This window comes from Heteronotia binoei, chromosome 7, assembly GCF_032191835.1.
Source record: "Heteronotia binoei isolate CCM8104 ecotype False Entrance Well chromosome 7, APGP_CSIRO_Hbin_v1, whole genome shotgun sequence".
NCBI classification, from domain to species: Eukaryota; Metazoa; Chordata; class Lepidosauria; order Squamata; family Gekkonidae; genus Heteronotia; species Heteronotia binoei.
The window spans coordinates 48683711-48705341 of NC_083229.1; the positions used below are offsets into that span (position 1 = coordinate 48683711).

At 42.7% G+C, this 21631-nt stretch overlaps 1 protein-coding gene across 1 annotated transcript; it reads right to left on the bottom strand.

Annotated features, from left to right (window-relative positions):
* Nucleotides 1-734: 734 nt before the first annotated feature.
* On the bottom strand, nucleotides 735-17442 carry MRPL53 (mitochondrial ribosomal protein L53). The gene is made up of 3 exons (XM_060243586.1): nucleotides 17267-17442; nucleotides 14725-14837; nucleotides 735-1562 (listed from the first exon to the last, which is right to left on the bottom strand). Exons 1-3 carry the CDS (start codon nucleotides 17365-17367, stop codon nucleotides 1435-1437), a joined length of 342 nt encoding a protein of 113 aa, XP_060099569.1. The 5' UTR covers nucleotides 17368-17442; the 3' UTR covers nucleotides 735-1434.
* Between the last annotated feature and the right edge of the window lie 4189 nt (nucleotides 17443-21631).

A 21631-nucleotide genomic window follows, 5' to 3' on the forward strand; every position in this document is an offset into this window, starting at 1 on the left:
CGTGATACCATGCTCAGAATTTGATGGGTGAGGAGAAACACTTGAACATAGACCTGCAAGTCTGAAAGAGCCATGAACACAGACAAATCCCATGTTTCCCTTCAGACTGGACTGTGTGATTCCTACCACTCACCCACTTTCAGCAGCTTCCACACTGAAGTTGAATGATACCTTTTAAACAGGACAACTTAAAATTGGTTGGAATGAGAGATCTTGTTGATATAATGTGTACACCTTTTTCCTAAATATGAAAAGTAGATTTGTTATTCTGCCCAAAGGCAGAAGGACAAACTGACACCCACAGAGCAGGGAGAAATTAATTAATTTTCCCATGCAATTTTCTTCCATATCCCTAAATGTGCCACTACAGTGCTATATAATACTGCCAGTCTTTAGTTTTTGTAAACTACTGTAAGACTGCAGTTCATTTAAAGAGCAAATGTAACCAACCATAGTACTACAACTTCCACTGAATCAAATACAAAACATCTCTATGTGATGCAATTCCCTTCAGTTTGAGATATTTCTGAAATTGCAAAATCATGCCCTCAGTTTTCAAAATAACAATCCCAAAGAAGCATTTCCAAGAAATGTTCCAAGAGGGGCACTCTTTCGGATCTAATTTTGTTACAAGTACAAAAAGAACCAATCTATATTATTTTACCTAAAGTCACCCCTTCTACAAATAGTACTCTTTTTTTGTCCTGATGGGAACTCAGTGAACACAACAAACATTATCAGTACTGTGGGTTTTTTAATTTTTATTTTCTTAGTGACTGCCAAATGGTGAAGAGTAACTACAATCCAACCACTTTTAACAGAATACCGAAAAAAGTATTGTGAATCGGTCTGTCATCTTTCAGCTATTATTGTAATTCTTAAGTCACCTGTTCCAAACAACTGGCAAAAAATCAGAGTAAGCGGTTTTAAAGATTGCAGCCAAAGAGATTTTTTTTCAACTTAATTTATAAACAATTCAAAGGTCAACAGTACCATTCTATGTAGAGTCACACACCTACAAACCCACTGACTTCAATGGAATTAGAAAGCATTAACTCTGCATATGATAGCACTATTCGAGTATGATTTGCACAGAATTGGATTTCATGGATTTCAAACACCTAGGCCAATAAATCCTTCTCAATTATTAAGATTTGTTGCTTACAATAACAGTAATTATCTGCTGATTCACTGCTAGATATAACTTGGGAAGCAATACTGGACGTGCTTGAGTGTTTCCCTTGTCTAGAATTTATCTTTAACCAGAAGTTCAAAGAACTCTTGCAGTCATTGGTCAGAACGGATCTGCACTCCATCTCTATCCATGTCACATTTCATTCATTTACCAGTAAAGTCTCCATTATTCTGAATGAAAAGTCACTGGCTGATTTTTGCATATTCACATTAAATGCTGGCTTTAAATATTGATGGCTTTCAGGAACTCTTTTTCTGAGCTTTCTCTTGTGCCTTCAGTTCCTTGGCTGCACAGCGAGAGTTGAACGCCTTCAACATGTCTGTAACAGTCAAGTTGGCACTTTTCATAATCAATCGGTCACCATCAGCTGTAAAGGAAATAGCACAATTTACAATACAGAAGAGGTGAGGGGAAAGGAATTAATTAAAATGGTGGTTTATTGTTCTACATGAAGCTATATGAACATATGGACATTCACTCGGCTCAATACAATCTCAATTACCTTATTTTGGTAAATACAGATAATTCAAGCACAGAGATCACATCTATTATTATTATTCTGTTGCTTTATAAAACTTAAAGCAATTACTTAGGAATAATATATTTCCATCGACAGACTATTCTTTGCACAGTGAGAAACATGAGGTAGTAAATACAAGAGACCAGAATCCAAATCATCCAGTTTGGGTGCCAAAAGTGCACATATTCATGCTACTGATTTTTCATGCCAGTAGAAATGCTCATCATGTGTGGAATGCTGCACTGATAGTGTTCAGATCCTCAAAGTGATGGGGGGGACGCACGTCAAAGCCTGCTGCTAGAAGATGGAGCCTAAAGCTCCAGTATATGCATGGAAACTACCTTTCTGGTCTTTGGATCTATCAAGGACCCAAACTCAGGTCCCTCTGAGACACTATCCTTGTGCAAATGAGCAGTGCTCAGACCCATGGGTCCTCAAGGTAATCTGCACAGACCTTGGAAAAATATGTGTTTCTTAAATATTTTAAGAAATAAGACATCACTAGGCAACACTGTCTCGACAATCCTTCAGCAAGAAAATAAGAAAAGCTAACCTCTATCTAATACTTCAACACCTTGTATTAGATGGTATACCTTTTAGGATATCAGAGTCCAAGCATTATCTATATAGCAGTCCACTGAAATTGGGCTTGGCATAGTCAGAGCCACTGTCCCATCAAATCATGAAGTTAGCATGGCTTCCCTTTTGTCTATGGCTTATAGTCGTTGGCCATCTGGCACCAGGTGGTCTCCCCAACCCAATCAGGGAGCTTGCCTGATGGAACCATCCAGAAGATGACATCCACTCCTGCTTCCCTCCCTCCCATAGAGTTATAGAACTGAACACAGGTTCTTACAACAGCCAATTGCCACATTCTTGACTCTGGCCTTGAAAGAGATAAGGATGGTGAAAGTAAGCAGGCCCAATTATGCGCACTTCCAAGCCAGAACAAGCCTGTTAATATTCACGTCAACCCAGGGTGCTTTGCCTAACAGGACCCTAACCTGTTTCAGTCTCCAAGTTTGTTTAAGCAATAAATTGAGACCTGGCTGTATATTTTGAGAGAGGAATGCTCAGGAATGAAGGACTTCAGAGCTGCTTCAGCCACCTTGCTCATATGAGCTGTATCCAACATTCTAAAATGCCAGCTTTCACACTGGAAACATGAGCCAAAATATTAAAGTTATGGGACATCACAACAGTTCATGATTCTGAAAGCCCTTTTCCAGCTTCCAAGACTGGGAAAGCTGATCATAGAGTTGGAAGGGACATCTAGGGTCATCTAGTCCAACCCCCTGCACAATGCAGGAAACTCACAAACACTTCCCCCTAAATTCCCAGGATCTTCATTGCTGTCAGATGGCCATCTAGCCTCTGTTTAAAAACCTTCAAGGAAGGAGAGACCACCACCTCCCAAGGAAGCCTGTTTCACTGAGGAATCACTCTAATGGTCAGGAAGTTCTTAATGTTGAGCCAGAAACTCTTTTGATTTAATTTCAACCCATTGGTTCTGGTCCTACGTTCCGGGGCCACAGAAAACAATTCCACGCCATCCTCTATATGACAGCCCTTCAAGAAGTTGAAGATGGTGATCATATCACCTCTCAGCTGCCTCCTCTCCAGGCTAAACATCCCCAGCTCCTTCAACCTTTCCTCATAGGACTTGGTCTCCAGACCCCTCAATATCTTCGTCGCCCTCCTCTGGACCCATTCCAGCTTGTCTATATCCTTCTTAAAATGTGGTGTCCAAAACTAAACACAATACTCCAGGTGAGGTCTTACCAGAGCAGAGTAAAGCAATACCATCACATCACGTGATCTGGACACTATACTTCTGTTGATACAGCCCAGAATTGCATTTGCCTTTTAGCTACCACATCACACTGTCGACTCATGTTCAGCGTATGATCCACTAAGACCCCTAGATTCTTTTTGCATATACTACTGCTAAGACAAGTCTCCCCCATCTTATAACCATGCATTGGATTTTTCCTACCTAAATGCAGAACTTTACATTTATCCCTGTTAAAATTCATTTCATTGATTTTAGCCCAGTTTTCCAGCCTGTCAAGGTCATCCTGTATCCTGTTTCTGTCTTCTGTGTTTGCCACACCTCCCAATTTAGTATCATCTGCAAATTTAATACGCATTTCCTCTATTCCTTCATCCAAATCATTGATAAAGATGTGGAACAAAACAGGTCGAAGGACAGATCCTTGAGGTACTCCACTTGTCACTCCTCTCAAAGAGGATGAGGAACCATTCACATGCACTCTTTGGGTGCAATCTGTCAACCAGTTACAGATCCATCTAATGGTAACAGGATCCAAACCACATTTTACCAACTTGTCAACAAGGATAATATGTGGAACTTTATCAAAAGCCTTACTGAAATCAAAATAAACCATGTCTACAGAATTCCTGATCCAGCAAGGTAGTCACTTTCTCAAAAAAAGAGATCAGGTTAGTTTGACATTACTTGTTCTTGAGAAAACTATGCTGGCTCTTAGTAATCACATCCATTCTTTCTAAATGTTCCAGACTGACTGCTTGGTTTCAGTTTCAGTTTCAGTTTATTTCAATTTATATCCCGCCCTTCCCACCAAAGCGGCTCAGGGCGGCTCACAAGTTTTGGCTTTAAAGTTTGGCTTTAAATACATCAATTTACAACAATGGCTTTAAAAATACATCAATTTAGACAATTTAAAACAGTAAAATAATAAAACATATAGAACAAGTAATCGGCCAAATGATACACTACAACCTTCCATAAAGTTTCCAATGTCAGTTAGTTATAGGCCAGCCAGAAGAGGGCTGTCTTGCAGGCCCTGCGGAACTGCCCAAGGTCCCGCAGGGTCCTCACCTCTTCCGGCAGCTGGTTCCACCAGCAAGGCGCCATTACCGAAAAGGCCCTGTCCCTGGTGGATTTCAGATGGGCCTCCTTTGGCCTGGGGATTACAAGCAGGTTTTGAGAACTCGATCTCAGTACTCTCTGGGGAACATGTGGGGAGAGACGGTCCCTAAGGTAGGCAGGTCCTAGGCCATATAGGGCTTTAAAGGTAATAACCAGCACCTTGTACCGAACTCGGTATATTACTGGCAGCCAGTGCAGATCCCGAAGCCCCGGCTGAATGTGCTCCCGTCTTGAGAGCCCTAACAGCCAGGCAGCGGCATTCTGCACTAACTGCAACTTCCGGGTTCAGCACAGGGGCAGCCCCATGTAGAGGGCATTACAGTAGTCCAATCTCGAGGTGACCGTGGCATGAATCACCGTTGCTAGATCGTCGTGCTCCAAGAAAGGGGCCAACTGCCTCGCCCCCCTAAGATGAAAAAATGGATGATTTGTTCTAAAACTTTTCCAGGTATAGACGTCAAGCTGATGGGTCAGTAGTTACCCGGATCGTCTTTTTTCCCCTTCTTGAAGATGAGGACAACATTCGCCCGCCTCCAATCTTCCGGCACCTCTCCAGTTCTCCAAGAATTGTCAAAAATAATAGCCAGAGGCTCAGAAGTTATATCCACAAGCTCTTTTAGAATCCTTGGATGCAATTCATCTGGCCCTGAGGACTTTTCATTTAAAGAAACTAGGTGTATATGTACTACCCCTATGCTGATCCTAGATTGGAACTTCATACCCTCCTTATATGTTCTGTTTTTGCCATGTTGAGCACCGTTTCCCTCAGAAGAGAAGACTGAGGAAAAGTAAGAATTGAGCAGTTCCGCCCTCTCTTCATTACCTGTTACAATTTCACTTTCTTGCCCTCACAATGAGCCTACCATGTCCTTGCTCTTTTTCTTACTCTGAACATAAGAAAAGAATCCTTTTTTTGTTGTTTTTAGCATCTTTGGCCAGCCTACGCTCATACTGAGCTTTAGCTTTCCTAACTTTTTCTCTACAGGCACTGGGGATTTGTTTATATTCATCCTTGGTTATAAGGCCCTCCTTTCAAGTCCTAAAGGAGTCTTTTTTATTTCTCAAGTCTTTAGAGAGCTGTCCATGGAGCCACTTCGGCTTCTTTAGGCTTTTTCCATTTTTTCTTCTCATAGGAATTGTCTGTGATTGTGCTTTCAGTATTTCGCTTTTAAGAAACTCCCACCCCTCCTGAACCCCCTTCCTCCTAAGTATTTCTGACCATGGGATTTTACCAAGCATAGTTCTAAGTTTATCAAAGTTTGCCTTTCTGAAGTCCAACCTATAAGTCTGACTACATATAGCTTTTCCCTTCCCTAAGACTGTAAATTCCAAAATCACATGGTCACTACTGCCCAGGGTGCCCACTATTTCCACTTCTTCAATCAATTCTTCCTTGTTGGTGAGAATTAAATCCAAGATAGCAAATCCCCTTGTTTCCTTCTTCACTTTCTGGAAAAGGAAGTTGTCAGCAAGACAAGTCAGGAATCTATTTGATTTTTCATTTTTAGCAGAGTTGGACTTCCAACAGATGTCCGGGTAATTGAAATCTCCCATGATCACTGTATCCCTTCTCTTGGAGAACTTTGCAATCTGCTGCTGAAGTATCTCATCCAAGCCCTCTGCCTGACTTGGTGGTCTATAGCAGACCCCCACAATAATATCACTGTTATTTCTTACTTCTTTTATTTTTACCCAGAGACTCTCAACTGAGCTGCCAAGCTCAGATTCACATATTTCCTCACAAGTATATACCTCCTTCACATATACTGCTACGCCTCCGCCCTTTCTCATTTGCCTGTCCCTTTTAAATAAGTTGTACCCCTGAATCCTAATATTCCAGTTGTGAGTGTCATCCCACCAAGTTTCAGTAAGGCCTATTATGTCATAGTTTCCTTCCTTTATTAGGACTTCCAGTTCCTCCTGTTTGTTTCCCATACTCTGTGCATTAGTGTAAAGACATCGGAATCCACGTTTTATGCATCCCGTGGGTTTGTTTTCCATACAAGCCTGTTCACATTACCTAGCGTATGCACCACTCTTTGCAAATCTTTAATGTTCTTATCCCCAGTTTCTGGCATCATACGAGGCTTTGAATTATTGTCTCGCTCCCCCATACAATTTAGTTTAAAGACCTCCTTATTAGGTTAGCAAGGCTGTTACCAAACACCCTTTTCCCTACCGCTGTAAGGTGCAAACCATCTCCTGATAGAAGACCACCATCTCGAAAGTGTAAGCCATGGTCCAGAAATCCGAATCTTTCCTGACTACACCATCGACGTAGCTAGTCATTTATTTGAAGTATTCTTCTTTCTTGTCCTAAGCCACGGCCTTCAACAGGAAGTACTGATGAGAACACAACCTGTGCACCCAGCTCCTTCACCTTCTGACCAAGAGCCACATAGTCTTTTCTAATTGTGACTGGCAGAAGGCGAAAAGCCAGTTACTTGAACCTATGGGAGTGTTGCTCCAGCATCCAATCACCTTTGAATAGGGGGATGGAATGCTGGAGGGAAACACAGCAGGAGTTGAGTTCTGCCAGAGAAAACTCCTATGAAAAGAAGGGAAATTGCAGTGCAGAAGCCAAAGAGCAAGTATTGCTTAGAGAGCCATACTAGCTGGTGGAGAATACACCGCCCAGTGTGCTGACTGCAGAACAGCAAGCTGATGAGACTGTAAAAGGCTTGATACAGTCAGCCAGAGAAGGCCCATCTGAAGTGTCTGTAGAACACATACGGCAGGGCCAGATACTTATACACTAGGCATGGCAGTTAATGACGTAAGGAATCCAAGGCACAAAAGAATGGTGGCAGGGACAGGAAGAAATGTGGCAGTCTTCTGCAAAATGGGTCATGTTTGCCAAACCTTGGATAAAGTATCATACAGAAGCAAAGTACAACTAAAGCCTCTATCCATAACAGATATACCATTTATGGAAGTGGGAAATGACATCACTGGTCCATTAAATGAACCCACCAAAAGAAGTCTCAAGCAGATCATGATGCCTTAGCTGCTAGGTTTTCTGAAGCAATGTCTTTGAACAACACTGAAGCATTCAAAGAAGCAAATGCCCCACTGTCTCTTTTCTGCAGATGCTGTTTTCCCAAAGAGATCGTAAATGTCCTTGAGACCTTCCTCATGTCCACTCTGGGTCATCTGTGGCTAAAGGTTGTATGCAGCATAAAACACCATACATCAGCCTCATACCATCCTAAAATGAACAGATTGAAACAGATCAACGGAAGGCTGGTGAGGATGATCCAAACTTATACCGCAACTTGCCCAAACATCTGGCATGAGCTTTTACAGCACTCCAGCCTGTCTGCAGAACAGCACTGGGTTCAGCCCCTTTGAATTTTCATATGGGCCCTGTGTGTGAGGATTGCTCAACATCATCAGAGAGGTGTGGGAAGGAGAAGATCTTCCTGAACCAGAAACCATTGTGTAGAACACCCTGCATAAGATGCTGGCAGCTGCAGGAAAGAATCTTCATCATGCCCAGCAAAAACAAAAGAAATGGTATAATGCAAGAGCACAAGAGAGATACTTTGAAACTGGGAACAAAGTATTGGTCTTGCAACCTAAAAGGGGAAACAGACTGCAAACTGCCTGGGAAGGGCCTTTTGCAATTGTGGCTAAGGTATCTGATGCAAACTTACTTGTAAATATGTTCCCTGAGGCTGATCAAAACAAGCTATACAATGTTAATACGTTAAAACCCTACTCTGAAAGTCAGATGTCCTATATGCTGCCCCTCCATATGAGTTTTACACTACCTTGTACAGTAGTTATTTTTACTGATTTTATTGTATTTGTTGAAACAGATTGTCTTTTTGTAATGTTCAGAATGTATGAACACTCTGAGCCAGTTTCAGGGACAACAGGTTATACGTTTAAACAAACAAACAAACAAATAAAATATCCCTGGCTTGCAAAGAGGGGGAAACAGAACAAACTCTAGAGGGATGAGGAGAAATCTCATCTAGGGATGGAGTTGAGGATGTAAACATTTCCTCTGCTCTCACTAATGAACAGCCAATACAGGTGAAGGTAGTCTTGGCTGAATATGCTGATATGTTTTTGTCCAAACCTGGGAGGACTGAGTTCATTTAGCATAAGTTCAATGCAGGCAAGACAGCTCTAAGAGCCATGACCCCATACAGGATGACAGGGAATAATGCCATCTGTACTGAAAGAGAAATCAAAGAAATCCTGGACCTAGGGGTGAAAATGCCATGAGAAAGCCCATGGTCTTCCGCAGTAGTCCTAGTACAGAAGCCTGACCAAATCATTCAATTCTGCTTTGACCAGTAAAGGTAGTCCCCTGTACAAGCACCAGTCGTTTTCAACTCTGGGGTGACGTTGCTTTCACAATGTTTTCATGGAAGACTTTTTATGGGGTGGTTTACCATTGCTTTTCCCAGTCATCTACAATTTCCCCCCAGCAAGCTGGGTACTCATTTTACCGACCTCGGTCAGATGGAAGGCTGAGTCAACCTGGAGCCGACTACCTGAACCAGCTTTTGCTGGGATCGAACTCAGATTGTGAACAGAGGGCTCTGACCACAGTACTGCAGCTTTACCACTCTGTGCCATGGGGCTTTGACTACAGGAAGCTAAACAAATTCACAAGGACAGACACATACCCCATGCCCCAAGTGGTTGAACTGGTGGAAACCCTGGGGGCAGCACAGTTCATCACCATTCTGGGCCCTACCAAAGGTTACCGGCAGGTGGAAATGGTGCCACTGTCTTTACCACAAAGGCCAACTTTGGGCTTAGAAATGCTGGTGTCACCTTCCAAAGGCTAATGGACAAGTTGTAGAAGGGTCTGGGTGTGTTCATTCTAGCTTACATTGATGATGTGAACATCTTTAGCCAGAGCTGGACAGATCACCTGAAACATCTGGCTACTGTCCTACACCAGATAAGGGAGGCTGATCTGACTGTGGAAGCAAGAAAATGTCAGGTGGTCCTATGACAGGTATCTTAGGCATATTGTAGGAGAAGGAGTACTCAAACCAGAGGTGCACAAGCTAGAAGCCATTAGGGAATGGCCAGTGCCCTTGACCAAACACCATGTGAGATCCTTTTTGGGTTTGGTTGGCTACCATAGGCAGTTCATCCCTTGTTTTAATGGCATTGCAGTTCCAATGTCTGTCCTGACTAAAAAAGCTCTACCAGACACTGAACTGGAAAGCAGAAAGCCAAATAGCATTCCAGAGGTTAAACTTCCAAAGCTGTGGTTTGGGCACCTGATTTTTTAAGACCACTCATTGTAACCATAGAAACTTCTAAATGTGGGTATGGGGGCTCTACTAAGTCAGTGTGGCCTGATGGACAGACACACACCAGTGTTATTCCCAAGCAGGAAGCTCTTGGCCGCCCTGAGCCTGCTTCGGTGGGGAGGGCAGAATATAAATTAACTAAACTAAACTAGGACAGGGAGCAACATCTTTCAAGTAGTGTCTGGCTATTATGTGGGCTTTAGGGAAACTAAGGCTTTATCTGTGAGGACCACTCTCTACTGTGCTGGCTCAACAAAACTAAGGGCAGAAATGGCAAATTGCTCCAGTGGAGGTTGCTTCTACAAGACTTTGATTTTGGCATCATTCCTGTCCATGGCCATGAAAATGTTTTTAGCTGATGCTTTATCCAGGAGGATGAAAGCTCAAAGATGTGGTCTGTACCAAAATAAAATAATGGTTGGTATATATATGGAAATATTAAAAGTGTTATTTTACCATTATCTATTTTCTTATACTGCTTCTGTAAACCAATGTTTATATTGCTTGTTAATACTACTGGGATGTAATAAAGAGTGTGCCTCATTGACCAAGCAGAGACCTGAAAAAGATCTCACACCTATGTCAATGAGCTTCCAAAGAGGGATTGTGTTATGGACACAAGGCTGTCACGTCCAAAGGGAAAAACAGCCACTCACTTGAGCTCTAGCATCCAGTCACCTTCAAGAAGGGAGATGGAATGCTGGAGGGAAACACAGCAGGAGTTCAGTTCAGGTCTGTCTGTGAGAGAGAGCAGTGAGAGCCCAGGTCTGGCTCAGGAAAAGAGCAGAGGGAAGGGTAGCTCTGCTTAGTGAAAGAGTGGTTTGGCTCCACTTCTGACAGAGAACAGAAACCTAATTGTTGGGCCAGTCTCTGGCAATGAGCAGACCTGGTGCCATTTTGTCTGACTCTAAGGCAGGGGTGGCCAAACTTGCTTAACATAAGAGCCACATAGAATAAATGTCAGATGACTGGGAGTTGCAAGACATGAACATCAGATGTTTGAGAGCAGGAAGGCAGGCAGGCAAATAGATAAGGAAGAGGGAGGGAGAGGTGGAAAGAAAGCAATTTTAACCCTAAGTGCATTCTCCAAGCCACTGATTGGCTTGGCTTGGAGAGATGATTTAAAGAGAGGAATGCCTTCTCCAAGCTGGCCGATGGGGCAGTGGGAGCTTCTAGAGCCACAGAGTATATGTGAAAGAGCCACATGTGGCTCCCAAGTCACAGTTTGGCCACCCCTGCTCTAAGGAAAGGGCAGGCTGGTGTAGGTGGAATCCGGCATCTGTGTTAAGATCCAACCTAGTGGTTAACCAGTAAAAGCCTGTTTACACTCAAAAAGTAGTTTAAAAAAATTGAAACTACTCTCTAAATTAATGTGCCTCAGCTAGGTTTTGTCTATCTGAAGTCCTGTGATACTGATATGTTCATGGAAAACAATCTGAAACAAACAAATCTTCTTTGTTGTTAATACAGAATTTACAGAATTCCTGCCTCAGTAACCTCCATATTCCATTGGTGTACCACAAACGTTACCTCACAGCAGTGAACTCAAACTTGCTACCATTAGAACACCCAGTAATTGAGGGGAAGGGTTATAGTATAAAATAAACCTGGTTCCCTAAAATCACAGACCACTGCGTGGGTCCCTCCACTGACAAAAATGGCCTGTCACAATGGTCAATTAACATGATAATGAATGCAACACAATAACGAATAAGGCCTTTGAGCTGTCCAGGACTGCCTGCATGATCAGCAAACATTAAAGCTAATGGCCTAAAATACAAGAACATGCAGCTCTTGTTGACCCTCCTTATTTGTCATTAATGTTGCCAAGGAACCTTCAGATCCTTATCCTTGCCTCCTCCTCAGAATTACAAAGTGCAATCACGTACCAGTTGATGATATAGTACAACTTCCAAAGTGCAATTCCAAGCAGAATTATCCTCTTGAAGAGGATTGACATGGAGTGCATTAAGGATCTGTCCTTGGACCTGTTTTGTTCAACATCTTTATAAATGGTTTGGATGAAGGAATAAAGGGAATGCTTATTAAATTCGCAGATGATACTAAATTGGGAAGGGTTGGAAACACAGAAGAAGACAGAAACAGGATACAAGATGACCCTGACAGGCTGGAAAACTGGGCTAAGAACAATAAAATGAATTTAACATGGATAAATGTAAAGTTCTGTATTTAGGTAGAAAAAAAACAATGCATGGTTATAGGATGGGAAAGACTTGTCTTAGCAGTAGTATGTGCGAAAAGGATCTAGGGGTTTTAGTGGATAATACGCTGAACATGAGTCAACAGTGTGATGCGGTGGCTAAAAAGGCAAATGCAATTTTGGGCTGTATCAACAGAAGTACAGTGTCCAGATCACGTGATGTGATGGTATCACTTTACTCTGCTCTGGTAAGACCTCACCTGGAGTATTGCGTTCAGTTTTGGGCACTACATTTTAAGAAGGATATAGACAAGCTGGAACGGGTCCAGAGGAGGGCGACGAAGATGGTGAGGGGTCTGGAGACCAAGTCCTATGAGGAAAGGTTGAAGGAGCTGGGGATGTTTAGCCTGGAGAGGAGGCAGCTGAGAGGTGATATGATCACCATCTTCAACTTCTTGAAGGGCTGTCATATAGAGGATGGCGTGGAATTGTTTTCTGTGGCCCCGGAAGGTAGGACCAGAACCAATGGGTTGAAATTAAATCAAAAGAGTTTCCGGCACAACATTAGGAAGAACTTCCTGGCCATTAGAGTGATTCCTGAGTGGAACAGGCTCCTTTGGTAGGTGGTGGGCTCTCCTTCCTTGGAGGTTTTTAAACAGAGTCTAGATGGCCATCTGACAGCAATGAAGATCCTGTGAATATAGGGGGAGGTGTTTGTGAGTTTCCTGCATTGTGCAGGGGGTTGGACTAGATAACCCTAGAGGTCCCTTCCAACTCTATGATTCTATGATTCTACATGCTTCTAAGTCCACTGAAGCCTGCTTAGGACTGCACTATCAATCAATAGCTTATTTTTTAAAAAATGCATTCTCCATTACTTACTTTAAAATTAGAACTGCTGATTTTGAGAAGTAATGAAGGATACAGGAATGTGTGATTAATAATCAATGACTTATTACCTCTAAGTCTCTTGGAATCAATTTCATTCAGTCCATTCAGGGAGAACCAGTTTGGTGTAGTAGTTAAGTGTGCGGACCCTAATCTAGGAGAACCGGGTTTCATTCCCCACTCCTCCCCATGCAGTTGCTGAGTGACCTTGGGTTGGTCACAGTTCTTGAAAGAGCAGTTTTAAAAGAGCTTTTTCAGCCCCACCTACCTCACAGGTGTCTGTTGTGGGGAATGGAAGGGGAAGGAGATTGTAAGCTGCTCTGAGACTTCAAGTGAAGGATGGGGTAGGAATCTAATCCCTTCGTCTTCATCTCCCAGAAACCATGCCTCTTTTCTGTTAAACAGGTGGTATTAAATTCATAAGCCACACCTGATTTTCTCTGGACCAAGACAAGGTATTTGATAAGTCCAGGAGTCAACTTTTCATGTTAAGGAAAGGCCTGTGGCAAATATTTCTACACTTTGGAAGTCTGGGGAATGGGAGGTACCAAACTGCTAGAATCTATTCCTTTGGCTGAAGAATGATGTGGATCTAACTTCAAAGAATCCACACATTTATGATTATCTAGAGACAACAATACTATAACATGACTGATGACAGCCTTTTAGTTATAGTTTGCAGAACAAATGATCAGTGGCAGTTGGCTTAGACAGCATCTTCTTATTCAACACATATGTGGCCTAGCCACAACAGCTCTACATTTAACTGCAGCTTACAAATATGAATACCATTATTCAGCAGGATGCTTAGGCAAACATTAAGAGTAACTTCATTTCTCAAATCACAGTTTGAAAGCTACATTGAGACACCTAGCGGCCTCCAAGCATAATGTCACAGGGGGTATCCTGGTCCTTTTTTCTATTTCTCTTCATCTTCAGTGTCTGCATGACAACCTAGAAAACCTTAAGGCAGACAATCGAGTTCTCGCCTCTTAACGCCGCTCATAGAAAGAACCAAGGCTTTTTTTCCTTGCAGGAACTCCTTTGCATATTAGGCCGCACACACCTGATGTAGCCAATCCTCTTGGAGCTTACAGTAGGCCCTGTACTAACAGACCTGTAAGCTCTTGGAGGATTGGCTACATCAGGGGTGTGTGGTCTAATATGCAAAGGAGTTCCTGCCACAAAAAAAGCCCTGGAAAGAACAGGTTAGTGCAACAGAGAGAAGGGATGTGACAAGGGTCTGATGACATATCAAGGTAAGCTTTTATCATCAGAAGCAAATATATGTGCATCATCAGCTTCTTAAAACAGCAACAGATGCTACTGTTGATAATGGCTTCTAAGGCAAAGGAACATGACCAAGGAAAAAAATACACATTTGAGAAGTGTATTGGGCTGAGAACAGTGTGATTTTTATCAGTGAGAACCCCTTGAATAAAAAAGATCGGAATCTACGTTTCTGAAATTTAAAGATAAGGAGGAGTTATGGGTTTTTTTCAGACAAAGAAGGGCTCCTTTTAGACAACAGCCTGGACATTGAAGCATTCCATTTTGTAAGAATCAACAACTATTAAATCCAAAAGTGAGCTGCAACTGTTAACACTTACAATTAAATACATTTAAATTGTATTAACATAAAAACTCTTACAGCTTCAGAACATTTCTAGTAGGGTCAAAAGGGGCCAGATTACCATTTTTAGGGCCTTAACTACTAAGAAACCCTTTCTTTAAGCTCTGAAACAGAGAACACTATCTTACCGAAATGAACATCTATTACTGGCTCTGATCCATCGTGTTTCACTTCTGTTTTCAAGACACAATTGTTGTTGGATGCATAGGCTTTCTTCGTGTGTAAACAGTGAAGGAAATTTCTGATCAGGGAATATGGAAATACAGATCAGTGGCACGAACCAGCAATTTGCACATTCTATCAGCTTGTGGGGGAGGCATGGCTCAGAGCTAGAGCATCTGCTCTGCATGTAGAAGGGATCAAGTGGTAGGAGTTGCTGAACATTCTGGAGACCCACTACCAGTCAGAATGGACACCAGGGACCTTGGCAGACCTATAGTCTGACTTAATATAAGGTAGTTTTGTTATGTTCATAATTTCTCCTATATCACCAGCATATACATATTATTAAGACTCCCTCCCCAAGTAAAGACCAGTTCCTTACAGATGAGATTACTAAATCAATTGCTCAAATTTCTGTGGTGTACAAGCAAACAGAAAGTAAATTTCTCTACACACACACACTGATATACATACACAATGGCCTGAATTCATTAATGCAATGTTTCCCAACATGGGTCCCAAGTTTTTGAAGTTTTATTGATTTGTGCATCCTGTGTTTTCTTCAGGAACATCATGCCAAAAAGGCTGGGGACCACTGCATTACTGATAACATGAACTATTTGCATTCAGAAAACAAACATTGGGGGGGGGGGGGGTTGAGGAGGGGGTGACTACTGTTGGTGGGATTCTGTAAATATTTTCTTTATTCGCAGTTGATTATCATACATTGGTTTGAATTTGAAATTCTTATGATGTGCTACAAGATTTTACAATGGAACAAGATTTTTTTTAAAAAAAATAACTATAAGATTAAATGAATTAGTGGCATTTTAAGGAATCCCAGTAGAATAAAGTTACTATTAGAAACCATCAACATAAGAGTGCTGCAAATCCCAATGGTTAAAGCCTGTACTTGTCAAGATTCTTGCAGGAACTCCTTTGCTTATTGTGGCATTCTGCATAGATGGCATCTTATTTAAGACAGATCACTTTACCTACCAAAGCAGCATGAGAACTTGCCAGGAAGACCCACTCCACAACATGGAAACACTGTATACACAGCAGCTGAGGTCTCAGTTTCTACAGGGCTTTATGGAGGAATGGCTAATAGCCATGCTTAGTAAAGGGAAACTCCACATTCAGATGCAACAAACCTCTAAACACCAGTGCTAGGAGGCCTTAGCCTCTGTGTCTTGTTTGCTGGCCCTCCAGGGTAAATGGTTGGCCACTGTGTGAAACAGGATGCTGGCCTAGATAGAATGTTGGCCTGGGCCAGTAGGGCTCTTCATATGTTCCTGAGGCATCAGCAGAGGGGAATGCTGTTTTTTTCCCTTACATGCCAGCCTTTCCATTTAACAGGAGTACCGCAAGAGCATGTAACACAGCTTACATACCTTTAACAAGCATTATAAGGGCAAAATCCACGAAAATAAATGTTTATATCACTGCACTCCCAACTTTGTTGAATTTCTGCCTACCACACAGCAGCTATTAAAGGCAAGGGAGCCATGAGAGGTCTATGTAGGGCCAAACTATATGACATACCAATAGATGTCAGGTCACTCACTGGTGTACCACCAGAGTCAAATCAGTGGAGGGGTGGGGGGGGGAAGAGCTTCCAATTCCCCTCCCAACCCTGCTTTCACCAGAGTACACTGGTAAATGTTAGGTAGAAGGAAAACCAGAAGCTCCTTCTCTCCCATCACAACGACAAGAGAATGAACATTCTTGAAGATGAGTTTCCCAATGTATGGCTGCAATCACACACACTAAATAATGCACTTTCCAACTGGATTTTACTGTGTGAATTGGCAAAATCCAGTTGGACAGTGCACTGAAAGTGGATTGAAAGTGCATTATTAAGTGTGCGATCACAGCATATGTTAGACTGGGAGTCCAGCTGCACACCCACAACCTTGGGCATATCGTGCAGTTATGCCCTAGGTAGGGCTGTACCATGGAACTATCGGGCAGCCACCCTGATACCCATTCTCAGCACATACACCATGCCTCTGAACAGGTGCAAAAAGCATTTCCACCGTTCCCCGCTATTAAGTGCCCGTCAGTTTCACAGTTCTCAGAGTATGACTTCAAGACAGGATGATGTCCTACCGCTGCCACCTTTTCCTTAGCAGAATCCTACGCCGTTTGAACTCTGAGCTGCAGCAGATCGCGACTTCTATTCTACTGATCTGACAAAAGGGAGTTTTGACTCTCTCGGCAGCTCATACCCTGGAACTCTTTTGAGTCCCCAACGTGCTAGTGGCCTCGAACCTAACTGGACAGCAGAAGGAAAACAATTTTTTTACTCAGCGCTGCATTTTCATGCCAAGAAAATTGCTTTTCACCTGCTGAATTTTTGTTTGCTGGAAGAGACGCCTTACAAGGAAAAGAGAGAGACTTGAACCCTGCCGTCTTTATTTCTGCTTTAGAAATTATGCACCGCCGATGTCCAAGGGAAGGCGAAGGATGAAGAACATGCAAAAGCTGCAGAGCATCCGTTCTCACCTGATGCTTTCCACGTTCGCATCGAAGGGGCAAAAGCGGACCACGATACTCTTCACCTGGCTGAGCACCACACCAGCCGCTTTGGGACGCACGAACGCCATCTTGCTTCGCCCGCCCAGCGAGGAAACGGAGGCGGCGGCCGCCGGAAGACTACACTTCCCAGAGTTCCGTTTTGCCGGTCAAGGAAGACGCAGTCCTTCCTTCCCATAGTCCGCGTGCAAAGTTTGCTATTCATGGCTAGGTTTGTGCGAGTCGATGTAGCGGTTCTTTGGAAATCCTGTTGGTTCATGCCCACTTTCTCTATATTTAGAACTTCTTGTCATTCCATGTCTGATGAAGTGTGCTTAGAGCACACGAAAGTTTACATTCCGAATAAAACTTTTTTGGTCTTAGAGGTGAAACTTGCCAGTTTGGTGTAGTGGTTAAGTGCGCAGACTCTTATCTAGGAGAACCGGGTTTGATTCCCCACTCCTTCACTTATGGCTAACCCAAGGCCTGCTGGAAAGGCCTTGGGTTAGCCATAGCTATCTCAGGAGTTGTCATTGAAAGGGCAGCTTCTGTAAGAGCTCTCTCAGCCCCACCCACCTCACAGGGTGTCTGTTGTGGGGGGAGAAGATATAGGAGATTGTAAGCCGCTCTGAGTCTGATTCAGAGGGCGGGGTATAAATCTGCAATTCTTCTTCTACTTGACTTTGCTTTGTTCTACTGCTTCAGACCAACACTGCTGCCCACCTGGATCTATCCAGGTGCTGTTACACAATGCGAATCTTGCAAGAATTTGGATCCCTTAAATCTTTTTAGAAAGAAAAGGGTTTTCATGTGCAGTTGATTCGTTACTGTTTAAGAGTGGTTGGGAGTCGGGACTTCCAAGAAATGTGGCTTTGCAGCTCGCCTTGGGGCGGGTTACGGGCTGTGCAGGTTCAAGGTGGATCGCAGAGAAGGAAAGGGAGGGAGTGTCTCGTCAATTTGGCGTTGCAGTGGAACTAGCTTCCACCCACCCCGAGTGACTTCAGTCTTAATCATACTTTCTAGCTGACCCAAAATCCAGGCCAGCAGCATGAGATTGCTAACCCTTCGACAACTTCAGCTGCAGTGAAGTACTGACCTACTGAAATTTTCTCTACTGACGCTCTTCTACGTAGTTCTTCAAGGAAGAAGGCGGCCTTGCAAACCCAGGCAGTTGCAAAGGATGGCAATATCACGTGGAGGGGAGCAAACGAGGGATTCCCCCCCGCCCCGTGATACATAAAAAAGAATGTATATGGAATTATTCCCAGCAGTGTTATCTGTAGATTTCTGTAGGCCTGGTGGTAGTATTACTGGGGAACATTGAAGGGAAAATGGGAAAAGACAGGATTTGAGAATTATATCCTGTTTGCTCATAGTAGCCAAAATATAGACCAGTGGAAAAAGTAATACAGGCCTAAAAACAAGTTTTAAGAGGATCTGGAAAATAGTTAACACAAAATTTATAGATGAAGGAGACAATCTTATATGATACCTCACTGAGCCAGGACCAAATCTACATTTTTGGGGGTGGGGGCAAATTTAAAAAATGATGCCCCCTTATGGGCCCATAGAATAGAATGGACTCCACCCCCAATTTGATGCCCCCCCCCCGCAGCACCCAGGGCAAGCACCCCCTCTGCTCCACTCTAGATCTGGCTCTGCACTGAGCTTATTCCAAGACATGGATGAAGGACCTGAACAATATGCCAGAATGGTGAATTTTACAAGTCTTGGAATGTGCAGGCTTGTGAATGATCTGTGAATAAGGCTCAAGCATTCTCCATGAATTGCAAAGATTCCTGGAGGCCACGTTTTTCAAATTATATGGTGTAACTTTTTGGGACACCAAAATACACTGACAAACAAAGGTTTTATTTAATTATTAAACAAAAAGCAAGGCTAAAATGGATACATTTTTGTTTCTGCCTAAGCATTTGACTAGTAGAGTCCACTTCAGATGCAAGCAGTGCATCCAGAGTTGGCTAATCTGGGTGCATGGTCATGAAATGCAAGATGTCCAGGGTCTGGTAGCATTGTGCAAAATGAGAATGCAATCAAGAAAAGTACAGAGACTTTATTATGATTTACACTTTGCCTTTATTTATGAATTACTACTTCATTTATAGCCTCTCTTTCACCCCAGTGGGGTCCCAGATCATTTTCCTGTCCTCCATTTTAACCTCACTAACACCCTATGTAGTAGGTTAAGCTGGGAGATGGTGACTGGCCCAAGGTCACCCAGCAAGCTTATGTGGGAGAGTGGGGATTCAAACCAGGGTCTCCCAGATCCTAGGCCAACACACTCTAGTTTTCCTTAATTTGATCAGCTCCTGTAAATGAATAAGGAATCCCTGGTTTTTGTTCGAGCATTGTAATTGAAATCTTGGTACATTCTAATTCAGTGGTTTAAAACTGAAACCTCCCTCTGTATTTCTTTTGTTGAGGAATGGTGATTTAAAATGGATAGGAAACCTTTCATTTAGTGCTTGTAATTCATCTATTTGGCACAAGATGGCAGAAGATACAGTTTTCAGACTTGTGTCTTAGTAAATGTTTTACTATTACGCCAGTGTATTGTTTAATGGTCTGAAAGACTTCGGCAGATGGGAACAGCTCCACATAATTTAATCTACAAATCTGTTCCGTTAGACATAAAATATATTACTTGCTACTATTACTGTCATTAGTTATTATTTTCAAAGCACCTAAAGTAGTCCTCATTGGACAATAAAAAGAAAAGGACAGTGTTACCACTTACAACATAATAAGGAACAAAAATAATTAAAGTAGAGTCCTTCAGTTTTTCTATGGCCTTTTTCTAGTGCCAGCAGCAATTGTGAGGGGTTTTCTTTTGTGTGGGGGTGGGAGGGGAGGGACTGGAAAGTAACGGTGGTGGAAGAAGGTGCCCTCAAGTCACAGTTCTCAAGGCAAGAGATCCTCAGAGGTGGTGTGCTATTGCCTGTGTCACAGCCCGGTGGGTGGGGTTTGGAGGGAGATGTCTCCCATCCAAATACTAGCCAGGGCCAAAGCCTGCTTAGCTTCCAGGTTCTGACTAGTCTGTGTTATGCAGGTCAGGGCAGATAGAGAAACAGCCCTCTCAAAAAAGCTCCCAAAGAGCTGCAAGACTAATGGTGCTGCAATAGAATGTGCACTGCTGCAGAGCTACTCTTCTTGGCTGAGTCCTAAGGAGGGTAAAATGCTTGAGGCTTAGTGGTGGAGCTATCAGAGTTTTGTGGATTTACATGAAAAACTCAACAGTGCCTTTCTAAGCAGAGGTACATCTTTCTGAATTTCTTGAAGTCACTGGGCTTGGAAGGTAGTAGCTCTCATTAGGATGGCACTGCAAGTGACTTAACAGTGTAATCTTAAAAACACTTCATCCCACTAAATAGACCTGAGTAGGCATGTTCAGTTACAGCACAACCCTGAGGAGAGTTACAGCTTTCTAAGCCCACTGATTTCAGTGGGTGCAACTCTGCTTAGGAGTACACAAAGTTGGTAATTATGCAGATAAATGGTATATGACATGTACTGAATCTATTGGTGAGTTTTGACTCCTGCTTTGCATGTGAGGTTACCACTGCAGAGAAACAAATATCCCTAAAGAGACTGAAATATAATGTCTTCAAACCTAGTAGTTTTCTCCATTTCCAGTGAAATGGTTATGACTGAACTCACACCATTTATGTGTCCAGTGGAATTGTGGCTAGCATTGTAACTTTAAAAAAAATTAATCAATTAAAGCAGGGATGTCAAACTCATTTGTTAAGAGGGCCAGATCTGATACAAATGATACCAGGCTATGCATATCATAAAATGTGATGTCAAGTAGTGGAGATATTAACTTTATAAAGGCCACAGTCAAACATAATTAAAGGTTTTTTTTAAACTTAAAATAAAATATGCTTAAAATATTAGTGGAGAGCCAGTTTGGTGTAGTGGTTAAGTGTGCGGACTCTTATCTGGGAGAACCGGGTTTGATTCCCCACTCCTCCACTTGCAGCTGCTGGAATGGCCTTGGGTCAGCCATGGCTCTCGCAGGAGTTGTCCTTGAAAGGGCAGCTGCTGTGAGAGCCCTCTCCAGCCCCACCCACCTCACAGGGTGTCTGTTGTGGGGGAGGAAGGTAAAGGAGATTGTGAGCCGCTCTGAGACTCTTCGGAGTGGAGGGCGGGATATAAATCCAATATCTTCTTTTTGCAATATTTTGTTTATTTAACAGTCTCTGATAATTGACACCTCTTGCTCTGAATTATTGGAGACAATGTCTGTGCTGTAGCAATATTGAGTATGTCATTCAGGTGCGTATCTGTAAGTTGCAAGACTACTTTTTGGTTTGTCGACATTCATTACAGAAA